This window comes from Bos taurus, chromosome 29 (assembly GCF_002263795.3).
Source record: "Bos taurus isolate L1 Dominette 01449 registration number 42190680 breed Hereford chromosome 29, ARS-UCD2.0, whole genome shotgun sequence".
In the NCBI taxonomy this organism is placed as follows: Eukaryota; Metazoa; Chordata; class Mammalia; order Artiodactyla; family Bovidae; genus Bos; species Bos taurus.
This window is the reverse complement of record NC_037356.1, coordinates 45,800,042-45,826,748: the sequence shown is the minus strand read 5'-3', so window position 1 is coordinate 45,826,748 and position 26,707 is coordinate 45,800,042. Positions and strand designations below refer to the sequence as shown.

The window sequence follows — 26,707 nt, the reverse complement described above, 5'->3', positions numbered from 1 at the left end:
GGCCACACCCTGCTCCCCGCAGTCACTCCCACCTTCACCCCCACGGCCTGCTTCCCAGTGCCCCCCTGCCTGCCCCCCTCACCGTGTGCTCCCCACCCAGACCCACAGCCAGGACCGGGCTCTCAACACCTCTCCCCGCCAGCTCAGTCACCCCCATTTCTGCTGTTCCCAGCCCCCATCCCAGTCTAATTTCCCCACACACACTGGGCCCTGTGGGAAGGTGGTAATTAACCCTGGGTCCCGGCAAGCTTCCAGAGCAGGGACCACATTTCAAAGGTCAGGGAAGCAGGCGAACAGGAAACGGTCAGGGGCAGGTTTGGGGGGCGGAGCAGGAAAGAAGAAATCAGTTGCAAAAGATAAAAAGGAAATGAGGTGGTTGGTGTCAGACACCTTGGAGGACAAAGAAACCATGGATGTGGGCTCCCAGTCTTCAAGAAACGGGGAGATGGGCTGGGGGGTGTCCCTGCTGTCCCCCACATGGGGGGCCATCGCCCGGACAAGGGACCACTACAGCCCTGGGACAGCGGGAGGGCACGCAGGCCGTGCCAAGGACAGGACTGAACCTCTGTTTCGCAAAGAGCCTGGGCTCGGAAGGTTCTGGAAGGCCTGGGGGACAAACAAAGGGCCAGGCCGTGACCCAAGCCTGCTGCCTGCAGAGGGACCCCTGGATGTCAGTCAGGGCAGCCCATCACCCCCAAGGGCCCCTTTGAGGGTCCGGACCCTGAGCCAGGTGACTTGGAACCCTTCCAGGAATGATCGTGTGGCCCCAATTCTCACCCAGCCAAAGGGTCACCCCCAGCCCAGGATCACTCCCAGGGATGACATCAGCTTGTCCTCAAGTCCCGCACCTTGTGGTGATGACCACCAGTGCCCAGCCCCCAGCCCAGCACCCACGGGGCAGGAGGCGGGGGGTGCCACACCACGGGAGTGGGGGGCAGGGGGTGCCGCAGACCCCAGCAGGCTGGGCAGAGGAAGAGGCACCTGCTGTGGGCTCCCCACCACCTACCTTTGCCCCATTCACCCTCAGGGCCCCCTGCAAGACAGGAGCGATCTTATCTACTGCTTTAAAAAATAGATTTCCTTTTATTTGATTATTTATTTGGCTCTGCCAGGTCTTAGCTGCCACACACAGGGTCTTCAATCTTTGCTGCGGCACCAGCGATCTTTGGTTGCGGCCTGTGGGATCTAGTTCCCTGACCAGGGCTCGAACCTGGGGCCCCTGCACTGGGAGCACAGAGCCTTAGCCACTGGACCACCGGGGAAGTCCCCCCATAATTACGTTTTAATTGGGCAAATATATTCCACTGCAGAGGCTGGGCAGGTGCTGCCAGGCTGGTGGAGGGGGCGGGGGTGCTGGAAGCAGAGCCGGGGGAAGGAAACATGCAGATGGGGCTCACCACGGGCACCTCTGCCCCTCCCTGCCTCCTGCGCCCACACACACACACACACACCACACAGACACACAGAGACACACACAGACACACACCCCACACAGACACACACACCACACAGACACAGAGACACACAGACACACACACAGAGACACACAGACACAGAGACACACACACAGACACACACCACACAGACACAGACACACACAGACACACACCCACACCCTACATACACACCACACACACACCCCCACACCACACAGACACACAGAGACACACACAGACACACACCACACCCCACATACACACCACACACACACACACACACACACCACACACACCCCCCACACCACACACACACAGACACACACAGACACACACCACACACAGACACACACACCACACACAGACACAGAGACACACACAGACACACACCACACACAGACACAGAGACACACACATAGACACACACCACACACACACACACACACCACACAGACACACAGAGACACACACACACACCCCACACAGACACACACACCACACACAGACACACACCACACACACACACCACACACACACACAGACACACACACAGACACACAGATACACACCACACACACACACACACCACACACACACCCCCCACACCCTACATACACACCCACACACCACACACACACACACAGACACACACAGACACACACCCCACACAGACACACACACCACACACAGACACACACCACACACACACACACACACCACACACAGACACAGAGACACACACACAGACACACAGATACACACCACACACACACACACACACCACACACACACCCCCACACCCTACATACACACCCACACACCACACAGACACACAGAGACACACACAGACACACACCACACACACACACACACACACACACACCACACACAGACACAGAGACACACAGACACACACCACACACACACACACACACCACACACACCACACACAGACACACACCACACACAGACACACACCACACACACACCCCCACATCACACACACACCCCCACACCACACACACCCCACATACATACCACACACACCCTCCAAACACACCCCACACACACACATACACACAGCCCCCACACACACACCCCACATAACACTCCCCCACACACACACCCCACATACACATACCCAAACACATCCCCAGACACACACACATCCCACACACAAACACATCCCCCCCAGCCACCCCCCCATACCCACACACCCACGCACACACACAGAGACACACACAGAGACACACCACACACACACACACACCACACACAGACACACAGACACACACACAGACACACACAACACATACAGACACACACAGACACACACCACACACAAAGACACACACACAGACACACACCACACAGAGACACACACACAGACACACAGATACACACCACACACAGACACAGAGACACACACACATACAGACACACACACAGACACACACCACACACACACACACAGACACACACCACACACAGAGACACACACACAGACACACACCATACACACACAGAGAGACACACACACACACCACACACAGACACAGAGACACACACACAGACACACACAAACACATACACACACACAAGACACACACCACACACAGACACAGAGACACACAGATACACACCACACACAGACACACACCACACACACAGAGACACAGACACAGAGACACACACACACCACACACAGACACACACCACACACAAAGACACACACACACACACCACACACAGACACAGAGACACACACACAGACACACACCACACAGACACACAGATACACACCACACACACACCACACACAGACACACACCACACACACACAGACACAGAGACACACACACACCACACACAGACACACACCACACAGAGACACACACACAGACACACACCATACACACACAGAGACACACACACAGACACACACCACAGACACAGAGACACACACACAGACACACACAACACATACCGACACACACAGACACACACCACACACAAAGACACACACACAGACACACACCACACACAGACACAGAGACACACACACACACACACACACCACACACACACACACAGACACACAGATACACACCACACACACACCACACAGACACACATACAGAGACACACACACACACAGAGACACACACATACAGACACACAGACACCACACACAGACACACACACAGACACACACCATACACACACCCACACCACACACACCCCCACACCCCACATACACACCACACACACACCCCCACACCCCACACACACACATACACACAGCCCACACACACACACCCCACACAACACCCCAACACACACCCCACATACACATACCCAAACACATCCCCACACACACACACATCCCACACACCCCCCACACACAAACACATCCCCCCCAGCCACCCCCCCATACCCACACACCCACACCCACACCACACATACACAACCCCCCATACACACCCCCCACGTACACCCAAACACATCCCCCCACGCACACACCCCCCACACACACAAACACATCCCCCCACAGCCACCCCACACACACCCCCCACATACACACACCCCCTCCATACACATACACACACAGCCCCACACCCCCACACACAAACCCGCACACTCACCCACACACGCACTCCCCTCTGGAAGCCCTAATTTAGCAGCTGTAGAAGGTTACCCACTCAGTGATACCAAGGACAAGTTTTTAGGGGATATGACATTTGATTTATGTCTGCCAATGTGCGTTTCACTAATTAGAAGGTTTAGGGCAGAACAGGAAAAATATGTATTTCAGAGTCCCAGTTTGACTTGCCAGAAACCAGCCCATTACTAACATTCTTATTTTCGACAAAATATAGCATTCTGATTACATACCATTTCGGTTCCTCGGCTCCGGGCCTGCCAGGCTCCCGGAAGTGGCCCAAGGTCACGGCAAAGATGGGAGACACAGGTCCTTGGATGGGGACGGACTCTGTCCATTCTGGGGGAAGGCAAGCCCGTGGCTTTCGCCCAAAGTCCCAAGGCCCCAACCTGAACAGGCATCAGGAGGCCCCCTGGTTTGTACAGAAAGTGGGGCTCCCCCAAGAGAGGGATTCCCAGGGCAGTGCCCACTGCACGCCTCAGTTTCCTTGCCTGGTAAATGAGGACAGGGAGGTCTGGGCAGAGGACTCAGCACCACACTTACTTAAATGCACTGGGGGCTTTTCAGCCGATTCCTTTTAGATGGAAAGAAAATACTTTTGCAGTTCAAATAGCAATTAAGAGGCAGGCACTGGGGCACCATCTGTCAGCCGAGTGTAGTGCCTGCCTGACCCTGAGAGCTCCTCAGCTCTCTCTCTCCTCAGCTTCCTCGCCCATAGGATGGGGCCGGATGGTACCCAGCCACCTGAGAGGCCGAAGGATTCAATGAGTCAATCAGTGAACATCTCTTAGAACCTGCCTGGTACACTGTAAATGTGCATAAACGTGAGCTATTTTTATCTATTAAGTCTAGAGATCTCTATCTTCGGTGTTTTAAGGCAGGATGCAGTGGTCAAAAAAATAAAGATTTTCATTAAATGCACACTCCAAATAAAGTGATCCCATAGAGATTGCTCTTAATGGAGACCAGTATCTGAACAGCCCTTAGTGCAAGTTTTCAGGGTCTCTTAGCTGTCCTTGGAAATCAATCAAGGAAGCACTTCTAAGGGTACTGCGTGTGTGTGCGTATGTGTGTGTGCACGCATCACAGCTCCCATACACCCCATGTGTCAAGTAACGAAGTGACTGGGCTCTGGTTATGCCCACCTCGTTCTACCTGGCTCTCCAGCAAACTCTGCATCTGCACTGTGTCTGGAGATCTGCCCTCGGCATGGGGCCGGTATTTGATGCAATAAAGACAAAAAATAAGAGGAAAGGGGCCAGATCAACTCCTGGTAACGGAGACAGTGCCAAGCCCCAGGTCCACAAATGCCCTGCAGACCCAAGAATTTAGCACAAGGCCACGCAGCAAACTCAAGGACTGGGGACGAAGGTGCAGCCTGCAGTGCCCCTAAGTCACAGCCCTCAGATCACCCCCACGGGCAAGCAGACCGCCAGGCCCTCGACAGGCAGCCAGGGCCTCTCACCAGGTTGGCACGGACTGGTCGTTTCCACGGAGGTGGGGGAAGGTGGGACGGTCCCACCTCCCCCCATGCCCACTGGCAAGGAAGGCGGCCTGTTCCCCGTGTGGTTACAGAGACCTCATTGTTCTGCCCCGCAGAGAGGAAACCGGAGAGCTGAGCTCAGAATGCATTTTGGAATTGGCAGAGAAGAACATCTGGGAAAGGAAACTCACTTCAGAAACAAACATACCTTTGTACCAGCTTTTCTTCTCTTTAAGTGTTGCAGAAAAAAAAAAAAATAATAATGATGTGCCAAATTGACCATCACTCTACAAAATCTCCTTTTTATGGGGCAAAATATGGAGGTTCTGTTTTCCAATGCTCCTGGAAAAAAAATAGCCACCTGGGTGCCAAGGCCCAGAGGCTGCCCCAAGAGTCAAAACAAAGACCTCGGGTTCAAGACACCTCTGTCCTGCGGAGAGAGGGGGACGGACGAAAACCATCAGATAAAAGAAAACTTGAATAGAAGAAAACTCTTGCCCCCTGCTCCCGGCTGAAGCCTTTCAGGACGCTGACATTCTTTGAGGAACTGGCAGCTCTCAATTCCAAATGTTTATGTTAGTTTGGGGTGCAGTGCTGAGGATCAGCAATGATTCTCTTGTGAATTAAGCTGAGCGTTGGGGCTGCCGGTTCATATAAACGTGGAGACACCCACAGTTAGGGCTTTGCAGGGCCCTAGCATGCTGGGGGAGCCTGCAGACAGGTACAGAGACTTGGAGCAGGTTTCACCAGAGAGAAAACTTGGAGGAACCCCCCCACTCCTTCCCTCCCCAGCCCCCTCCGTCACTCACATGCCTGGAGGCCTCCCGCTTCCCCACGTCTGACCACTTTTCCCGAGTTGCAGCACATGTGAGTACCCAGTACTCCAAGTACCTGATGTCCCTTGGTCCTCATAGGAAGTGGAGCTGCTGAAACCCCATTTTATGGTCAAGGAGACTGAGGCACAAGGGGACCAAAGTCCCACTCGGCCAATGATGAGAGATCAAAGAGCTGAGTTTCTTGCCACACCTGAAATCCATTCATTTTACATAACAGGGCAATAGAATGACCCGGGATCTCTCTGCAAAAGGGCTGGACACCGAGGCAGCTGCCACCCCCAAGGCACTGCCATGACCCTTGGCCTCTGACCAGGTTCCCTCGAGCATTTCAGGACAACCCCTCTGTCCTCAGGTAGCAAAGATGCACACATCAGCCTGATGCTCCCTGCTGTTCCTTCTCAGGCAGAAAGAGCCCAGGAAGCAGGACGCTGCTCTGGGTGGGAGTGAAGGGTTCACTGGCCAGGCTGCTAGGTAAGCAGACCCTCCTGCTCATCCCTGGGGCTCCCACCCTGGGCCCCCACCCGCCAGTGTGGACAGGGATGGTAACTGTCCCTGTGTACCATCTGCAGGACGGGAGAAACCATGAGCTTCAGCCATTCAACCACCTAAGAGTCCACAAACCCATGCCCCCGGGCAGGGGCTCTCCTCACAAGGACCGTGTGGGCTCTAGTCGGGGGGCAGGGGGGTGGTGCTCAGGTGTTCTAAGCGTGGAATTACATTTAACCTGCATGATGGAGCCTTGAGTCTGGGGTCAGAGGGAGGGGCGTGTCCCCTCACTGGGACACCCCATAAACTCAAGTCCCCACTCTGAGCCGCATCAGTGACCGTGGAAGACGGGGTCCAGGTGGCACCCCCGGGGCAGCAGGCACGGGAGGGAAGGCCCTTCACAGCCCTCAACTCGGTGCCCTTGTCTGCCGGTGTTCAAGCGGTTCCGGGGGGGCGTGGTTCTGGGCCCCTGCCAGAGGCTAGAGGAGGCGACAGCAGGGTCAGGAGAGCCCTGGAGCCTCCAGCCTGCGGCCGAGGCCCGTCCCACCTTAGCAGGTATGGAGGGGGGCCCAGGCACTCAGGGCTGCAGAGGAGAGGCGGGGGGCTCCACCCTCCAGGCGCTGAGCGGGAAGCCACGTGGAGCAGGGACTGCGGTCGGAGGGCGAAGAGCGGGCACCTGGGCTCCCTGGTCGGCCTTCAGCGCGGGGGTAGGAGCGAGGGGGTCGGGGGGAGGCGGGCAGGCCAGCGATGATGGGGGCTGGAGGGACTGGGGTGGGGGTGGAGGTGACTGGAGCGGGGCGTAGTCAGCCAACCAGAGAGGAGGCCCTGCGAGTCTGCTAGGTCGGCAGGACTATGGCCTCTGAGGAGGGAGGGGCTGGGGTTGAGCAAATAAGACAGGGCAGAGCACCCCTGGCCACGCCCTCCAGGCCACGCCTTCCCGGCCACGCCTCTCACAGAGGCCCCAGAAGGGACCCCGCCCTCAGACACCCGCACCTTTGCCCCCAGCCCCAGGGTTCCCGCAGCCCACCGCAGCGGGCTTCAGCTACAGTATAAGTGCCGTCTTGACCTCACCGAGGACGGAAGTCCACAACTATAGTAATCTGGCCGCTCGGGGCAATCTAACTCAACTCTGACACTCGCCTTCTCATCAGAGATGGACCGAGGTGGTTCCCACCACGCCACCTTTTCAGCTGGAATTGAACCCGATCCCAGAAGCCCCTGAGGGTCCTCTCCCTGGAGAACCACAATTATGACTGCCATAATAACCCTAATAACTAATAATTACCGAGGGCTCACAGGAGCTGGCCCGCGCTAAGCACTTTACAGCCTCACCTCTGTGCATCCTCGGGCGTGTCTATGTGGGCACCCTACAATCACACACACCCACCTCAGACGGTGGGGAAACTGAGGCCAGAGGAGTTAGCTCGCTTGTTGGAGGCTGCAGAGCCGGGAGTAGAGCCAGAAATGTGAGCCGGAACAGGTGGGCAGGGCCCGATGTGCCCTGGGATTCCAGGCCGGGGAGGCTGGGTGGGCAGCCCCCAGGCCAGGGCCCCCAGGATTGCAGCTGGGATTCCGCCAGCCACCCCCTCAGCTGTTCCCAGCAAACCAGGGCGGGTGGTGACAGGGAAGGAGGCCGGGCACTCAGGGTGTCCCAGATAGCAGGTCTGCTCAGAGGCGAGCACTGGACACGGCTGCTGGAGGGGACCACACACCACACCAGGGTGACCACCCGAAGTGTCCACTGGGGACCAAGCTGGCCTTAGGTCCTGTGGGCAGGCAAGCAGAAAGAGAGGTCCAGCTGTCCTCTTCACCCCTACAAAGGGGAGGCAAGGGACCCTAGTACCGAATGTGTCCCTGATACCACAGGACCTCACACGTCACAGATCAGAACGCGTTCCTAACTGGACACCCCCACCCTGTCGCCACCCTGCGCTGCTGACACCAGCTAGGGAAACCCGGAAAAACCCTAAACCTCACCAGTTCCCCACTGAAAACACAACATCCCTTGAGATCCCTGCCATCCAGAGACCTTAACCCTCATGATGGAAGATCAGACTGGGGACTAAATGCCCAGAGAGTCTGGAAAACTGCCCCCTCACAGGTCCAAAGTCCCTAACACAATCCGTTAGGCATCCAAGGCTGGAGGGCAGAGTGTGGGGTAGGGTACCCCCCTTCAGCCATCTTCCACCCTGGCAGGGCGGGGCACTGGATACCTAGACAATCATGATGTTAAGACCCAGGCCCTGCAGGGAGGGTCACTGGAGCCCAGCAGGAGAAAGGCACCTGGTGGGTGCTCTGAACTGGTCTTCCTGGAACCTCACAGACAGAGCAGAGCGAGGGGGCTGCCTGAAGCCCAGCGCCCACCTTGAGGCCAGATCTGCTTGGATCCTGGAACCGACCCCACGTCCTCCTCCAAATCAGTTCATTCCCAGCCTGGCTCCACAGCCCAAGGGGCCACATGGTGTGCTGGCCCCAAGAGGCACTTTCATGGCTGAGAAGCCAAATGGAAACTCCCTGGTGAGGGATTGATGGAAACCCTGCAAGCCCGGCTTGGCCACTGTGCACGTCTGGGATCAATAAGCAGAAAAGATTACTACTTAACAAATGTACTCTCCCTGGAAGGATAAAATCTTTCAAAAGAGGGAAGATTTTTTTAAAAAACTAGACCTAGTAACCAAAAGGATGGAAATGCTATTTGGTGCTGAGTGTTCTCCGTACATGGAGAACCACTCACTGCTCGAAGGAGGTGGGGATGGGCCACCCCAAGGGCAGACCACTGCCTGCACCAAGGGAACCAGGACTGTGCTCTCCAGGCAGGGGGGGCATGCCCGGGTCCCCTGAACTGGGCACCCCTCGGCAGAGAACCAGCACCTCAGCCCTGTGAGCCGACACTCCAGCTGGAGAAAGCGCTGCCAACACAGGCAACATGGTAAAAGCCAGCACAGGCCACTCCTCCTCTGGGGCACACTGAGCAGGCAGTCAGCAGCTCGTGGGCTCTGGGCAGCCTCAGAGCCTCAGCGGAGAGCCAGGCGAGGATCAGGGCTGCGGTGGCCACGGGCAGAGTGGTGAGTCTCTTAAAGAAGAAGGCAGAAGTGGCAAGCCCACCGCGGCCAGGCTCGGGAGCCAGGCACCACCCGCTTGCCCACGACACAGCACAAGCCCAGGAATCAAATGGTACCGAGCAAACTCACGCGGATGCCGGGCAGTGCCAATGCGACCAGAACAAGCTTCAGACGTCCAAGGGGGCAACTCTTCATTAAAAATTCATTTAACTTATTCCAATGCTTTGAATGGACACTAAATAAGACGATATAGAGATAAATATACCTAATCAGAAAGTCTCCAACACCGCAAACTTGCTTAAATATAGAAAAGACAAACAGTCTGATTCTTTTTATTTTTTGGATGTTGACCATTTTTAAAGTCCTTATTGAATTTGTTATAATATCACTTCTGTTTTATGTTTTGCATTTTGGTCGTGAGGCACGTGGGATCTTAGCTCTCCGACCAGGGATCAAACCCACACCCCCGGCATCTAAAGGCGAAGTCTTGACCACTGGACCACCAGGGATGTCCCTAAAAGTCCTATTTTTAGTTAAGAAATTTTTCAATTTCAACAAGCGCTACAAGATTCAATTTTAACAAGTGATACAACTGTGAAAAGAACTAAAATATCTCTCAAGGGAGCAACCTTAAAGGGACAATGCTCTCTTAATGCTTCAACTCCTAAAAACTCATTAACAGTATCTGTCACTCAGCTTCCTATTCTGCAGCTGTCACTCGAAAGCACACAAGCTTTCTTTTTCAGCATAAAAATCATTCTCCCACCACTCCCCACTATTTTTGCATGATTGAAAATGTTCTACACTATTTTGAAAGACGATACAAACTACGAATGAAAAATGCAGGTGTCAGGCCCCCCGTGATGTCTCGGTCTGGGCTGTGGAAGGTGTTGTTCAGTCGCTCAGTTGTGTCTGCCTCTTTGCGATCCCATGGACCACAGTACGCCAGGCTTTCCCGTCCATCACCAACTTTGGGAGCTTGCTCAAACTCCTGTCCATTGAGTTGGTGATGCCATCCAACCATCTCATCCTCTGTCATGCCCTTCTCCTCCTGCCTTCAATCTTTCCCAGCATGAGGGTCTCTTTCAATGAGCCAGCTCTTCACACCAGGTGGCCAAAGTATTGGAGCTTCAGTTTCAGCATCAATCCTTCTAATGAATGTTCAAGGTTGATTTCCAAGAGGTGGGGAGGTGTTATCTGGACCCAAGACGTCACAGGCAAGTATGTCTGAGATTCGCTGGGTTTCTTGAAGTAAAACAAAGGCCAGCTTTATTTATAGCAGGCCATCTTAGAATCCCAGGCAGCTCTAACAGTAAAAAAAAAATCTGCTTTCAGTATAGGAGACCTGGGTTTGATCCATAGGTCAGGAAGATTCCCTGGAGAAGGAATGACTACCCACTCCAGTACTCTTGCCTGGAGGAGCTTGGCAGGCTACAGTCCATGGAGTTCCAGAGTTGGACATGACTGAATGACTAACACTTTCACTTTTCATCTTAGAACACAGACCTCAGAAATACGGGTTCTAGGACTTCCCTAGCAGCCCAGTGGTTAAGACTTCACCTTCCATTAAGGGGGTATGGGTTCAATCCCTGGTCAGGGTTAGGGTCCCCCAGACCTCATGGCCAAAAAACAAAACATAAAACAGAAGCAATATTGTAACAGATTCAGGAGACTTTAAAAATGGTCAAGAAAATCTTTAAAAAAGAAATACGGGTTCTAAGTAGGGGAGGGGGGTCCCACACTTGGCCCCAGAAGCCTTCTGTCATGTAGCAGGACAGGTGCTCTACAACCCAGGAAACACATCAGGGTGGAGTCTGGGATGCAGGCAGGAGTTCACGACACAGCAGATTTAGGGGCCAGAGGGAGTAAGAATGGGGAAGAGCCACTCCCCAGGAAGACGAGGCCTCGGGCATCCTCAGGGCCTCTGCCCACCAGACACCAGGCAGAAGCAGCAGGAGGGGATGGAGACATCAGCCCCCCAGGCCCTCAGACTGGGTGGCCCATGGGAGGTCTCAAAGGAGACCCTGGACTCGGAGGAGAGGGATCTGCCTGGAGAAGTGCTCACCTTGGAGCGCAGAGAATAATGCCAGCTCAGAGGCAGCGTGGAACGCCAGGCCAAAACGTTTCAACTCTGGACACCCAGAAACCAGTGTACATTTTCTTAAAAGGGGGAGGACGTAATGAAACTAGCTTCAGAAAAATGAATCTGGCCAGAATGAAAGATAAATGGGCAAGGGGAAGGTTCTGGAAAGCTGAGACCAACTAGAAGCGAGGCTTCCCAGGTGACATGAGAATCCGCCTGCCAAGCCAAGGGATGCAGATCTGATCTTTGGGTCAGGAAGATCCCCTGGAGGAGGAAATACTGCAACCCACTGCAGTATTCTTGCCTGGACAATCCCATGGACAGAGAAGCCTGGCGGGCTCCAGTCCAAGCAGTCACAAAGAGTCAGATACGACCTAGGGACTGAGCAACAACCAGAAGCTGATGTAATCCTCTACCCGGAATCTCATCTTCTGTGGGGCCCTGTGAGGGCCCGTGGGGAGGCCTCAGAGCCGGGAGTCTGGGTTTGGGAAGGAAGGGAGACAGACCACATCCAGAGAGGAGAGGAAGAACGGGCACCAAAGTGCCCCCCACTTCCAATCTGAGTAGAGAGGAATCAGGGCAGGCGGCTGAGATGGCGCCACCACACCCCAGTCCTACATCCAGTCTTCTTTGGGGAACCAAGCTCACTCTGGGGAAAATTCAGAGCCATGGCCTTCCCCAGTGAATGCTAGCTCAAGAACACACCTTGCTCATCAACCAGCTTGTGGGGAAGCCATCCCCTCGCTCCCATTGAGGACGATGCCTGCTCATTCCAGGGCGGAGTCCAGGGTGGCAGCTGCCCACAAGAGGCGGGTCTGGAAGGCCCCAGGCCCCCGCGCTCACGTGTCTGGGCCGGGGCCACACACTCAGGCGGCCTTTAATGCCCATTGAGCAATTTCCTGAGAGTTCTGCTAGGCGGATACCGCCTCCCCATCTGGGTTAATAGAGGGGTGCAGCCCAGGGAAGAAATTAAAGTTGCTCACATTTTGTTCTGGAATGAGCGAGGGCAGGAGAGCAATCATTTAAGAGGTAATTATATTTGCCTCCAGGCTAGCGCTGGAGTTAGTTGCACCAGAGCCTGTGTCCCCAGCGGACGCGGGCAGGAGGCGGGCAGCAGGAGTGGGCGAGGCCGTCCGGCAGACACAACGCCTCTGAAGCGCTCCGCGTGCTAACGGCAACCCAAAATGCGAAGACCGGCTCCATCGTGGCCGCACACGTATCTCTCGCCACAGCCGGAGACCAGACTGCTTGCCGGAGACCACATCTAAAGCCCAGCCCTCCGACACCCATCGCATGTCACCAGTTGCTGTCCCCAGATCAAGAGAGCAAACGACAGAATCTCATAGGCTGACTGTGAAGTTTATTCCCAAAGAGTAAACGCACAAGGAGAGTCAACACAATTTCTCAAAAGGAACTGGAAGGGTAATTTCACAATCGATCTCAAAATATACAACGATGCTGCAGAGATTAAAAACAGCAGCAGGCTGGTACAGAAAGACACCGGCAGGTCAAGAGAGGAGGGAAGGTTCCAGAATGAGGAGGCAAGCACCTGAGAACACCATAGGTGAGAGAGTGGCATTTTACATGAATGAGGCTTAGGGTTAGATAAGCCACACCATCCACTCCCTGTCCCCTTACTGGGGGGCAGGAGTGGACAAGTCAGACCCCTACCTCATACCATATATCCCCAAACCACAACCACACACACAAAGAAACAAGAACAACGTCTGAATATAAAACAACAAAATGATAACAGTCCTGGAAGAAAATAAAGGAAGACGCATTTACCATCTAGGGATAGAGAAACAAGGCATGGGACCCAGAATCCATCAGAGAACAGATTGCGTTTCACTACATGGAACTTTCTGATGTTTCTGGAATAATAAACCACTAAAAACAAGAAGGACTAGCTACAGACCAGAAGAAAAATCTGGAGCAAATACATTAAAGAATTCATGTCCATACCAAATAAAGAGAGCTCCTACAAATCAGCAGTGAAAGTGAAAGTCGCTCAGTCGTGTCCAACTCTCTGTGACCCCATGGACTATACCGCCCATGGAATTCTGCAGGCCAGAATACTGGAGTGGGTAGCCTTTCCCTTCTCCAGGAGATCTTCCCAATCCAGGGATCGAACCCTGGTCTCCCGCATTGCAGGCAGATTCTTTACTAGCTGAGCCACAAGGGAAGCCCACAAATCAGTAGAGTTCCTACAAATCAAGAGGAACTAAAGAGCCTCTTGATGAGGGTGAAAGAGAAGAGTGAGAAAGCTGGCTTAAAATTCAACACTCAAAAAATTAAGATCATGGCATCACTTCATGGGAAAGAGATGGGGAAAAAAGTGGAAGCAGTGACAGGTTTTCTTTTCGTTGGCTCCAAAATCACTTTGGATGGTGAATGCAGCCATGAGATTAAAAGACGCCTGCCCTTTGAAGGAAAGCTATGACAAACCTAGACAGCATATTAAAAAGCAGAGACGTCACTTTGCTGACAAAGGTCCCTATAGTCAAAGCTATGGTTTTTCCAGTAGTCATGTACAGATGTGAGAGTTGGACCATAAAGAAGACTGAGCACCGAAAAACTGATGCTTTCAAATTCTGATGCTGGAGAAGACTCTTGACAGTCCCTTGGACTGCAAGGAGATCAAATCAGTCAATTCTAAAGGAAATCAGTCCTGAACATTGAACATTGAATCATTGGAAGGACTGATGCTGAAGCTGAAGTTCCAATACTTTGGCCACCTGATGTGAAGAGCCAACTCATTGGAAAAGACTCTGATGCTGGGAAAGACTGAGGGCAAGAGAAGTGGGTGACACAGAATGAGGTGGTTGGTTGGTATCACCAACTCAGTGGACATGACTTTGACCAAACTCCAGGAGATATAACAAATCAAAGTGTGTTATAATTTTTAACCGAATTGATTTAAAAAAATAGAAGCTGGTAATTTCTAGCAACAGAGAGGAGAGGGAAAAATGTGTACCCTCAGAGATGCTTGATAGGGTAGAAACTGGTGTAGCCTTTTTGGAGGAATTTGTCAGTATCTTTAAAATTGTATAAATGGATCTACTCTTTGATGAGGAAGGTTATCATACAAAAGAGCTTATACAGGCGCACAGGTACATATGCAATGTTATTCGCTGTGTCGTGACCTGTAATAGTAATAAAGCCTAGAAAAACATAAATGTTCCTCCACTGGGTAAAAGCCATGAAATATGCTGTCCACATACTAGGAAATGGGCTTCTCTGGTGGCTCAGATGGAAAAGAATCCTCCTGCAACGCGGGAGACCTGGGTTCGATCCCTGGGTTGGGAAGATGCCCTGGAGGAAAGCATGGCAAACCACTCTAGTATTCCTGCCTGGGGAATCCCTACGGACAGAGGAGCCTGGTGGGCTGCAGTCCATGCGGTCTCAAAGAGTCGGACACGACTGAGCGACTAAGTACCACACTAGGAAATATCACTTAGCTTTTAAAAAAGACTGAAAATCTCAAAGTAAAGATACAGAAAATGTTAGTGACACAACAGCAAATGAAAAAGAGAAGATTATAGGATGAGAGGATTTATGTAAAAAATGAGTACATGTTCGAAACGAAACAACACATTAAACAAGGTGTTGGGGGTATGGTCACCTCCGAGGGGAGAAAACAGGCCATCGAGGACACTGGTTTTCACAGAAAGAGGGACCGCACAGTTAAGCGTTTAAGTTATACGTATTCATGTATAATATACACATTATATATATGTAATATATTATGCATGAATTTTAATATAACATATATATTATACATGCATTTTAATATAAACACATTTGTAATAGAAAGTGGCCAACAAGCATGTATGAAGATGTTCAACATCATTAACCACCAGGAAAACGCAAGTCAAAACCATAGCGGGGAACCACTTCACACCTGCCAGGCTGGTGGGGCCCAGACAGTGTCAGCCCTAACCTGCGCTGGCCAGGATGGGGAGAGGCTGGAACCCTTGTACGCTGCTGGGGGAGGATGTAAAATGGTGCAGCTGCTATGGAAGAGGGCTTCAGGGTTCCTCAAAAATTAAATACAGAATGACCACATGATCCAGCAATTTCACTTTTCTGGGTAAATCCCCCCAAAGGGAAAGCAGGGCCTCACACAGATCCGTGCACACCCATGTTCGCAGCAGCAGTCTCCACAGCAGCCGAAGCTGGAGACAGCCCCACGTGTCCAGCAACAGGTGAGCAGAGAAGCAAAGCATTAAAATAAGCCAGACATAAAGGGCAAATACCATATGATTCCACAAAAAAAGAGATACCAGAAAGGCAAGGTCACAGACACAGCAGAGCCGAAGAGAGGTTCAGTTCTCTTCAGTCGCTCAGTCGTGTCCAACTCTTTGTAACCCTATGGACTGCAGCGCGCCAGGCTTCCCAGAGCTTGCTCAAACTCATGTCCATTGAGTCGGTGATGCCATCCAACCATCTCATCCTCTGTCATGCCCTTCTCCTCCTGCCTTCAATCTTTCCCAGCATCAGGGTCTTTTCCAATGAGTCAGTTCTTTGCATCAAGTGGCCAAATATTGGAACTTCAGCATCTGTCCTTCCAGTGAATATTCAGGGTTGATTTCCTTTAGGATTGACTGGTTTGATCTCCTTGCAGTCCAAGGGATTCCAAAAGTCTTCTCCAACACCACAGTTCAAAAGCATCAATTCTTCGGCGTTCAGCCTTTTTTATGGTCCAACTCTCATATCCATACATGACTACTAGAAAAACCATAGCTTTGACTATCTGGACCTTTGTCAGCAAAGTAATGTCTCTGCCCTTTAATACACTAAGTTTGTAAGAGCCTTCCTTCCAAGGAGCAAGTGTCTTTTAATTTCACGGCTGCGGTCACCATCTACAGCGATTTTGGAGCCCCCCAAAATAAAGTCTGTCACTGTTTACATTGTTTCCCATCTATTTGCCATGAAGTGATGGGACCGGATGCCATAATTTCAGTTTTTGAATGCTGAGTTTTAAGCCAGTTTTTTCATTTTTCACTCTCCTCTTTCACTTTCATCAAGAGGCTGTTTAGTTCCTCTTCACTTTCTGCCATGAAAGTGGTATCATCTGCATATCTGAGGTTATTGATATTTCTCCTGGAAATCTTGATTCCAGCTTGTGCTTCATCCAGCCCTGCATTTCTCATGATGTACTCTGCATGTAAGTTAAATAAGCAGGGGAACAATATACAGCCTTGACGTACTCCTTTCCCAATTTGGAACCAGTCTGTTGTTCCATGTCCAGTTCTAACTGTTGCCTCAGTTTAATCACTAGAAAAACTACACCAGGCAAACTGAAAGTACTAAAAAATTCTACAATGAATTAAATATTGTTTTTGTTGTTTAGTCGCTAGGTCATGTCCAACTCTTTGCGACCCCATGGACTATATACAGCCCACCAGGCTGTTCTGTCCATGAGATTTTTTTTCAGGCAAGAATACTGGAGTGGGTTGCCATTTCCTTTTCCAGGGGATCTTCCCATGCCAGGGATCAAACCTACGTCCTCTGCATTGCAGGCAAACTCTTTACTGCTGAGCCACCAGGGAAGCCCCAGTGACTCTGATACCAACCAAGAAAGCAAATAAGAAAATACCCAGAAAGTACAGTATCTCCCACCCCTGCAAAATGGTTCAGAGGTGACATCACCATGACAAACTCCCAGGGGTTGCTGGGCAAGAGAGATCCCGAGAGGAGGGGACAGAGGACAGTGGACACGTAACTCTGGGCACCGATGCAATCAGATCCTGAGGCTCCAGCCCCACGTGGAGCCTGCGGTCAGCTGGTCACCTCTCCGCTTCTCCAGCCTTCCACTGGAAGAGGGTGTTTGGGACAGACCCTCGGGCTCTTTTAGAAGGAAATGGCTGGGACTTCCCTGGTGGCTCAGTGGTAAGGAATCTGCCCGCCAGTGCAGGAGACACAGGTTCAATCCCTGATCAGGGAAGATCCCACAGGCCTGGGAGAAACTAAGCCCACGTGTCACAAGTACTGAGCCTGTGCTCTAGAGCCTGGGAGCCACAACTGCTGAAGCCCAAGCACCCTAGAGCCTATGCTCCGCAGCAGGAGAGGCCCCTCAATGAGAAGTCTGCCCCGCAGCTAGAGAGTGGCCCCTACTCGCCAGAACTAGAGAAAAGCCCGTGCAGCAAAGATGACCCAGTGCAGCACAAATAAATAAATACATTTCGGTTTTAACTGTTTTGTTTTTTTTTTTATGAAGATGTCGCCGAAGGTGAAGAAGGAAGCCCCTGCCCCTCCTAAAGCTGAAGCCAAAGTAAAGGCTTTGAAGACGAAGAAAGCGGTGTTGAAAGGTGTCCACAGCCACAAAAAAAGATCATCCGGATGTCACCCACCTTCCGGCTGCCCGAAACACTGCGGCTCAGGAGGCAGCCCAGCTATCCTTGGAAGAGCGGCCCTAGGAGAAACAAACTCGACCCCTGTGCCATCATCAGATTCCCCCTTACCACCAAGTCAGCCATGAAGAAAACAGAACTCACTGTGGACGGCAATGCCAACAAGCACCAAATTAAACAGGCTGCGAAGCTCTGTGACACTGACGTGGCTGAGGTCAATAATCTGGTCAGGCCTGAGAGGGAGAAGAAGCCCTACGTCCCACTGGCTCCTGGCCATGATGCTTCAGACGTTGCTGACAAAATTGGGATCATCTAAACTGAGTCCAGCTGGCTAATTCCAAATATAAAAGTTTTCACTATGAAAAAAAAAAACAAAAACAGCTTAACAAAAAGGAATGGGATTCCCCCCGCACCGTGTCCTTCCCATGACGGACAGTCTAGAAGGCAGCTTCCTCCTCGTAGAACCCCCACCAGCACCCTCAAAGAACACACGCCATCCTCCCCATTTTGCAGATGAGCAAACTGAGTCCCAGAGCTAACAAACCACTTCCCAAGCTTGAGAGAAAGCGGACAGCAGCCCACAGCAACAGAGGGGCCCCGGGGCCAGCTCTCTGGGTCCCTGCTGTCCCCACTGGCCTCCACATCAGCAGCGCTCTGATCCGCAGTGTCCCCGGGGCGCCCGCAGGGTGGACAGCCCGCTGCTTCCTGCACAAATATGTCCCGGGCCCAGCAAAGGAAGGGGCTGGACGCAGCCCCCACTCCTATCAGAGCCTCCCCATTCTGAGAGCGTGTGACCATCCCAGGGGCCTTGTAAGCCACAAATGTCCAGCTCCTTCCAGGGCTTCTGTGATATCGAAGTATTAAGTCCACTAGGTCTACCTCCCAGAGGCCCTCACCCCACCAGAGGCCAGCACTGGCCCTCAGTTTGTCCCCCAGCCAAGCTCCCTTCACCATGGGCTCTCCCATCTCTGAAGCTAATGTGGTCATGTCCCCCGGCCAGCTTTAAACAGGCTCCGCTGTACAAACCCCATGGGGACAATGGGCTCCGAGCCCGTGCCTGATGGGAGAAGCACCCACGCAAGGTCAGCCCATCAGCGGGTGGACAGATGAGCAGATGTGCCCTGTCCAGCCGTGCAAGGAGCAGAGCGCTGTCCCACGCTGCAATGTGCACACGCCACGAAAGCATTCCGCTGAGCATGAAGCCAGAGTCCCTGCGGATGAAGTATCCAGAGCAGGCAATGCCATAGAGACCTGGGGTAGGGGGTGGGAAGTTTAAAGGGTGCAGGGTTTTATTCTGGGCCCAGGGAAATGTTTTGTATCTTGACAGAAGGGGTGCTTGTACAGCACTGCGAACGAACCACGGAATTGTCTCCTTTAAAATGGTTAGTTTTATGTGACATGATTTTCACCTCAATTTAACAAAAGAGAAAAAAAAAAGATCAATTCAACACCTTTCCCCTGCATTTCCTATCTCCCTCCCCCAGCTAAAGTCTCCGGAAGCTTCCAGTGCCTTCTGGACCACATCCAGACTCTGCAGCTTGACCTGGCCTCTTTCAGCAGAGACCACCGGGTCTCTGAGGACAGGGTCCTGGGACGGAGCCTACCTCCCCCAGAGCTGCACAGTCAGCTTCTGTTTGCCTTCCTGTCAGCCAGACACCCTGACAGCAAAGGCCCGGGCCTCCTCCACCATTCTACCCCATCCTATCCCCAGCACTCCAGCAGGTACCAACAGTGACAGCGTCAATAAGAGAGATGGTACAAGCGTCAAGCATGTGTCAACGCAGTGACCTACTGGGAGGAAGTACCGTTACGCCCATTTTACAGAAGAGAAAACTGAGACACACAAAGGTGGAGTCAGCTGCCCGAGCGCCCCCCACCATCAAGGCTCAGCCCAGGTCACCACCACAATACCCTTCACCCAGTGCTGCCGCGAAAAACAAGTCAGACAGCGGACGGGATGTTCAAGGTCCCACACGGGAGGGAAATCCAGACTGTGTGATAAGAGCTGCTAGACCTTCCAGGCCAGAAAGATCAAGGACCTTATTACCCAACAGGCACCACAGCTCTGCCACCAACAGCTCCTCCCCCAGCCAGGGACATGCAGAGGGTTTCACAGGCAGTATTTTACACTCCCGAGCAGGGGGAGGAACCAGGTGAGGACACAGGATACACAGAAGCTAAGTAAGTTGTCCAAAGTCAAATAGCCACTGAGCTTCTAGACCAGTGGTCCACAACCTCTTTGGTACCAGAAACGGATAGCATGGAAGACAATCTTTCCACAGACCGGGAGGATGGGGGAAAGGTATGGTTTGGGGATGATTCAAATGCTTTACATTTACTGGGCACGTTATTTCTATCATTATTATTGCATCAACTCCACCTCAGATTAACAGGTATTAGATCCCGGAGGTTGGGGACCCTTGCTCTAGACCCAAGGGGTCTGACCCCCAGGGCCCCCGACCTTAGCCTTGGCAAGCCCACGCGGCAGGACAGGAAGTCCTCACCTAACTACAGCCCCCACCACCACCCCGTGAGCAAATTCTGCTAAATGCCTGAGCAGTGACACAGCGCAGCTGAAATTAAACGGGTTCCAAATACGACGGGATGGCCACAGCAAATGCTGGGACGCGCGGGTGGACTGGGTAAATTCTTGGAACTGCACGGGAGGGTTACAGGCACGTGGGCCCCCGCTTTGGGAAGCAGAGGGTCCTGCCAGCAGACTCTCCATGGACTCCCCACTGCACTTAGTTAACTCGATGCTCACCTGCGGGCCGGGCAGTGAGCATCTGCAGGACCACCCCACTCCCGGGGGTGGTCCCGGGGCCAGTGCAGTGGGGCCAAAAGGGAGAGACCCCGGCCGTGAAGCTGGGGCCCACCACTCCCAGCTCCAGGGTCACTCCAACAAAGGCATTTCCTTGGGCTCACCCCTTCAAATTGCAACAGGAAGCAATCAGGAAAAATAATTAGCTACCAACTTACCAGCTCCACTCTGGGCTGTGGCATAAATCTAACACAGAAATCAGGGACATGACATGTCAAGAGCAGTCAAAATAGTTTCTGCAGAAAGTTCCCTCCCTCTCCTTCCATTTTAGGACGAGATTACCACATTAGCCGGGGCTCTAAAAACCTCGTGTTGACATGCTTCCTTAATGTTAAAATAATCAACTCTATTTTTTGCCTCCTACGCGACCAAGCTCCACAAATGTGATCCTTCTCCTTGGGGGCTCGAACTGCAGGACAGGCACTCCAGTCCAGCAGCATCACCACCCCAAGGTCCAGGAAATCCGAAACTGCAACGCAGTGAAAAGCTACTCTGCCGGCAGAGAAACCCCACCTTTAAAACAAACATCTTCCCCCCCACCCCCACCAAAAAAAAACCCTTTTGCCTCCGTGATCCAGGCATTTCCGGAAAGAGAAGCAGCAGTGTCGGCCTGAACTACCCAGATACTGTCATTGTTTTTTCGCTGGTATCAGACGGGGCCAAGAATGTAAACAGACTCCTGAGAGAGGCAAATTCAGCCTGAAACTGCCAGGGGTCTCCGGGGATCGGGGCTGGGAGGCAAGAGGACTTGAGGAATTACCCCTTCTCGCCCCCCCAAACCTCAGCGGAGGGGCCGCAGCCCCGGGAATGTGACCACAGAGCCAGGCCAGGACACCTCCCTGCAGTGTCCTCGCTGGAAATATTCAGGGAGACAGCTGTTTGCCTTAAAGAGGCCCAGACAAAGGGACCCGAGGCCCCCCACCCCCAACTGCCACCAGCAGAAGAGCAGCCCAGGGCGCAGAGGACTCCCGATCCGGGGTCCACTGGGCCAGCCACACTCCAGAAAAACAAAACACTCACGTCGGAAGAGAATGGTTTAGGTAGCGAGAGAGGCTTGCTTCAAAAACCACATGGCAATCTCCAAATTAAAAGAACATGTGTAGCTTTTCACAAGGCGCTTCGTTTCCCGAGTCCTCCTGACCTCAACTCCACCCCTTGGGACACACCAACAGTTGGAGAGAAAGGTCCCCAGGCTCTGATCTCCCAAAGGGGGTGTGTGTATACAGCCGAGGCCCCCACGCCGCAGGCTGGGACCCCGTCACCCCGCGTGGCAGCCCCACGCAGCCGGGCCCCGCGGGGATGGACACCCGCTGGGTGTCACGATTTGGGGGCCCCAGCGGCCCAGACGGGGGCTCCGAGTCGGCCGGGCACACCTGGCAGGTGTGAGTCCGCTGGGAAACCGACAGCGACGCAGATGAAAGGGGAAGCGCCGCAGGCCAGGCCGCCCCGCGCGGGGTTCAGGACTTTCTCTGCGACTTAAATCAGTTCCTGGAGCTCGCAGGCCGGCCGCGCGGCCATCGGAAACAAGCTCGGGAAAAGAGATCCCGACGCAGGGCGGCCAGGCCTGCCTCCAGGCCGAACGTCCCCGCTCCGTGCCTGCCCGCGGGGCCGGGGTCCCCACGGTGCCCGCACGGCCTCGCCCGGCCGGCTCCGGGCGAGCGCACTTCCGAGCGCGCCCCGGGGCCCGGGCAGGTGAGAACCCGCCCGCGCCGCACCTGGCGGGGTTGGCGGCGCCCGCGCGCCCTGCTCGCCGGCCCGGGACGCGCGGGACGGGGCCCGGCGTCCCCGGGAGGGGCCCGGGCGGGCGAGACAAAGGGCCCGCGCGCGGCCCCCGGGCGGCGGGCGCGGCGGGGGGCGGCGGGGCCCCGCGGCGCGCGCCCCAACTCGCCCCCAACTTGCAAAGTCGCTTCGGCGGCGGCGCGGCGCACTTGGCCGCGGGGCCAACCGAGTCGCCCGGACGCCCGGGCCATTGTCCCCCCGGCCCGCGCCCACCTACCCGCGGCGGGGGCCAGGCTGCAGCAGAGCGCGAGCAGCAGCAGCAGCGGCGGCGGAGGAGGAGCGGGAGACCGGGGCGGCGCCGCCTCCATGTTGTCCGGAGCCGGACGGGCCCGCGCCGCGCTCACTCGGGCTCCATGGCGCGGCTGCCGGGCTCCTCGCGCGGCTCCGGGCGCCTGCCGCCTCCCCCCTCGGGCGCCGCGGGCCAGGACGACGGGGGAGGAGGGAGGAGGCGCGGGAGCGGAAGCCGAGCCGCGTCTCCGCCCCCCGCCGCCGCCGCCGCCGCCGCCCTCCGCGCCCCCCGCGCCTGCCGCGCCCTCCTGCGGGCGCCCCCCGGAGCCGGCCCGCTGCGAGGCGACCGCCGCGCGCGGGGTCCCAGTGCCTCTGCCCGCGCCCCCTGCCCCCGGGGGCCGGGCGCCGGGGCTCCGCGGGGGCGGGAGCCCGGTTTGCACCCCGCAGGGCCTGGGGCCGGATCGAGCCCCGGAAGCAGGTGTGTCACCTGTTAAGAGCGGCCAGGACCGAGCTCGCCCGGTGGGGAAACTGAGGCACGGGGCCGGGGTGTGCGAAAGGGCTTGCCCCAGGGCACGCGCGGTCAGGCATTTTCGGGGCTGGAAGCCAGGCGCCCCTAGCCAGGTGCGCGCGCTTTCCGGCGACCGCAGCCACCCCAGCAGGGTCCTCCTCGGGGCGGTCCCACGACACCTGTGCTCACCGGGGAGGGGGCCCGGGAAGGCGACCGCCAGGCGGGGCCGGGGCAGGGACAGAAGCGGGTGATGGCGAGGGGTGGGAGCTGCAGGGGAATCGGGGTAGGTTTGAGGTTGACTTTTAAACTGAACGTATACCCTCGACATTAGGATACGCGAAGACTGAGAGGTAGACACGTTGTTCTTCCAAATATGCTTGTAGGCGGCCTCTAGGATGCAGACCTCACCTTTGATCATTCAACAAGCAGGCTCTGAACCACCCCTCCCCAGCCCCCACCCCCGCCCCCTGCCCACCTGAGCATCAAGTTCGGCTACTGAACCCTCCGGGACACAGGAAGCCCTGGGAGGGGCAGCACAAACTCTGGAACCCATAGGCCCAAATTCAGACTCTGGTTCTGCTGCTTCCTACAGGGTGTGCCTTGTTGCAAGTGTGTGCTTCAGTCGTGGCCTACTCTTTATGATTCCCTGGACTGTAGCCCACCAAGCTCCTCTGTCCTTGGGATCTCCCAGGCAGAATTACTGGAGTGGGTTGCCATTTCCTTCTCCAGAGGATCTTCTGACCCTTCAAACCTGAGTCTCCTGCATCGCAGACAGATTCTTTACCCTCTCTGAGCCATCAGGGAAGCCCAGGGGTGTGCCCTTGGGCAGGTTCAAATATAACCTCTCTGGGGGGAATTCCTCCCCTTACAAAACAGTGAGAACAACACTTACCTTGCAGGTGCTGAGACAAGGATGGACAACTCACCAGAACAGCCCCGCCCATGGATACAGGCATTCTTCATGTATTTGTGACAACTTTACAAAGCTGGTGCTCAGGCAGAATGTCTCTGTCCCCTAGGGTTTATATTCTAGGGAAGAAGACAAACAAAAACAAGAAGATAGATACATTTAAAACCAATGCAAACAAACCAAAACACCACTAACAGACTCAGGAATGCAGTGAAGAATGAGGGTGTTGGGCTGCAATGCCTGGGGAAGTAGGGCTGTCTGAGCTACCACTGGGGAGCAGTAGGAGAATCTGCCTGCCAAGGCAGGAGACGCGGGTTCAGTCTCAGGGTTGGGAAGATCCCTGGAGGAGGGCATGGCAATCCACTCGAGTATTCTTGCCTGGAGAATCCTATGGACAGAGGAGCCTATCGGGCTATAGTCCATGGGGTCGCACAGAGTTGGAGATGGCTGAAGTGACTTAGTTCACAAGGGACTTAATTGCTCTGTGACATGTGGGATCTTTAGGTGCTCTTTGTGAACTCTTAGTTGTGGTATGTGGGTGGAGTTCCCTGACCAGGGGTTGAACCCAAGCCTCCTGCATTGGAGTGCAGACTTTTAACCACGGGACACCCAGGGAAGCCCCTGCGCTGGAACTGTTTTTACCCCTGTTACCCAAATGGCTTACTCCCTCACATCTTCAGATCTTCAGCTTCTCAGCCAGACTCTCCCTGACCCTGCTTGGAGATTGCACACAACACCCCCTGCACCACCCACCCTTGCCAGCACTTCCTGCTCCATTTCTCTGCTTAATTTTTCTCCTTTGCACTGACCAACATCTGACAGACTACTGTTTACTTATCTTTCTTCCCTCCACAAAAATAGACTTTCACTTGTTTTATTCCACGTGTATCCCCAGAGCCTACACCAGGGCCTGACACAGTAGGTGCTCAATAAATGTTTGTTGAATGACTGAGTGAACTGATAAGACCTGATTTATATTTATAGAAGGATCACTCTGGCTGCTGAGTAGGGACAGGACTGTTAGGATGAAAGAGAAGATGCTGGGGACTGGCCAGCAGTGGGTACCACAGTAGCACCCAGGAGAGATGGCGGCTTGGATGGGTGAGGGTGGGGGGCTCACAAGGGGCTGGATTCTGGATGCTTTAGGAAGAGCTAATGGGACTCCTCAAAGGCGCCGGTTGTGGGAAGGAGGAGAAGGGGCCCTAGGGTGGCCCACCCTAGGGGCTCTGCTTGTTGAGTAACTCAGGCATGTCCCACTCTTTCAACACATGGACTGCAGCGTACCAGGCTTCCTTGTCCTCCACTATCTCCTGCACTTTGCTCAAACTCATGTCCATTGAGTCGGTGATGCCATCCAACCATCTCATCCTCTGTCACCCCTTCTCCTCCTGCCTTCAACCTTTCCCAGCATCAGGGGCTTTTCTAATGAGTCAGTTCTTTGCATCAGGCGGCCAAAGTATTGGAGCTTCAGCTTCAGCATCAGTCCTTCCAGGGAATATTCAGGGTTCATTTCGTTTAGGCTTGACTGATTTGATCTCCTTGCAGTCCAAGGGACTCTCACAATGACCACGGTGGAGGGGTCACCAGAGACCACCTGTGGGGGACAGGACTGTGCCCCTCGGTCTCAAAGCATCAGAGTGAGAGCCCAGATTGCCTGACTCTGATCAGAGCTTCGAGGAAAGCTGTTTGCAAAGAACAATGAGATTGAATCACTGTTTGATTCTGCAGGATTCCAGCCTCACAAGGGCAGTCATTTTTAGACTCTTCACTAATGTAAGAAGCAACCGGAGAACGTGCTAAGCTTCCACTTCCCCAGAAGGCTGCATGTCACAGCTCATCACGCCACCCAGCTTTTCTTAGGCCTTGCGTTTGCAAGCGTTCACTCCCAATTCCTTGCTCAGATGCGAGTTCCATCACAGTGAAGTAAGAGGGGCTCAGCACCTGTCAGATCTAATCGTTTCTGGGGACAGGGGCTCATTTGGGGTCCATTTAGGGCCCATCAGAGGATGACATTTCAGCCCGTTGACACTTGGGGAAAAAGTGCCTCTTTGGTTTCC

The 26,707-nt window shown here is 54.1% G+C and overlaps 1 protein-coding gene across 5 annotated transcripts in view; it reads right to left on the bottom strand.

The window, feature by feature from the left end:
* The window catches only part of LRP5 (LDL receptor related protein 5), a 124,510-nt gene extending 101,075 nt beyond the window's left edge, over positions 1-23,435 (bottom strand). For all 5 annotated transcript variants that reach the window (XM_024987583.2, XM_024987586.2, XM_024987588.2 and 2 more), the window contains exon 1: positions 23,222-23,435. In XM_024987583.2, coding sequence (XP_024843351.1) covers positions 23,222-23,312 — 91 coding nt within the window. In that variant the 5' untranslated portion in view covers positions 23,313-23,435. The remainder of the gene's footprint in view (positions 1-23,221) is intronic.
* Positions 23,436-26,707: the final 3,272 nt, after the last annotated feature.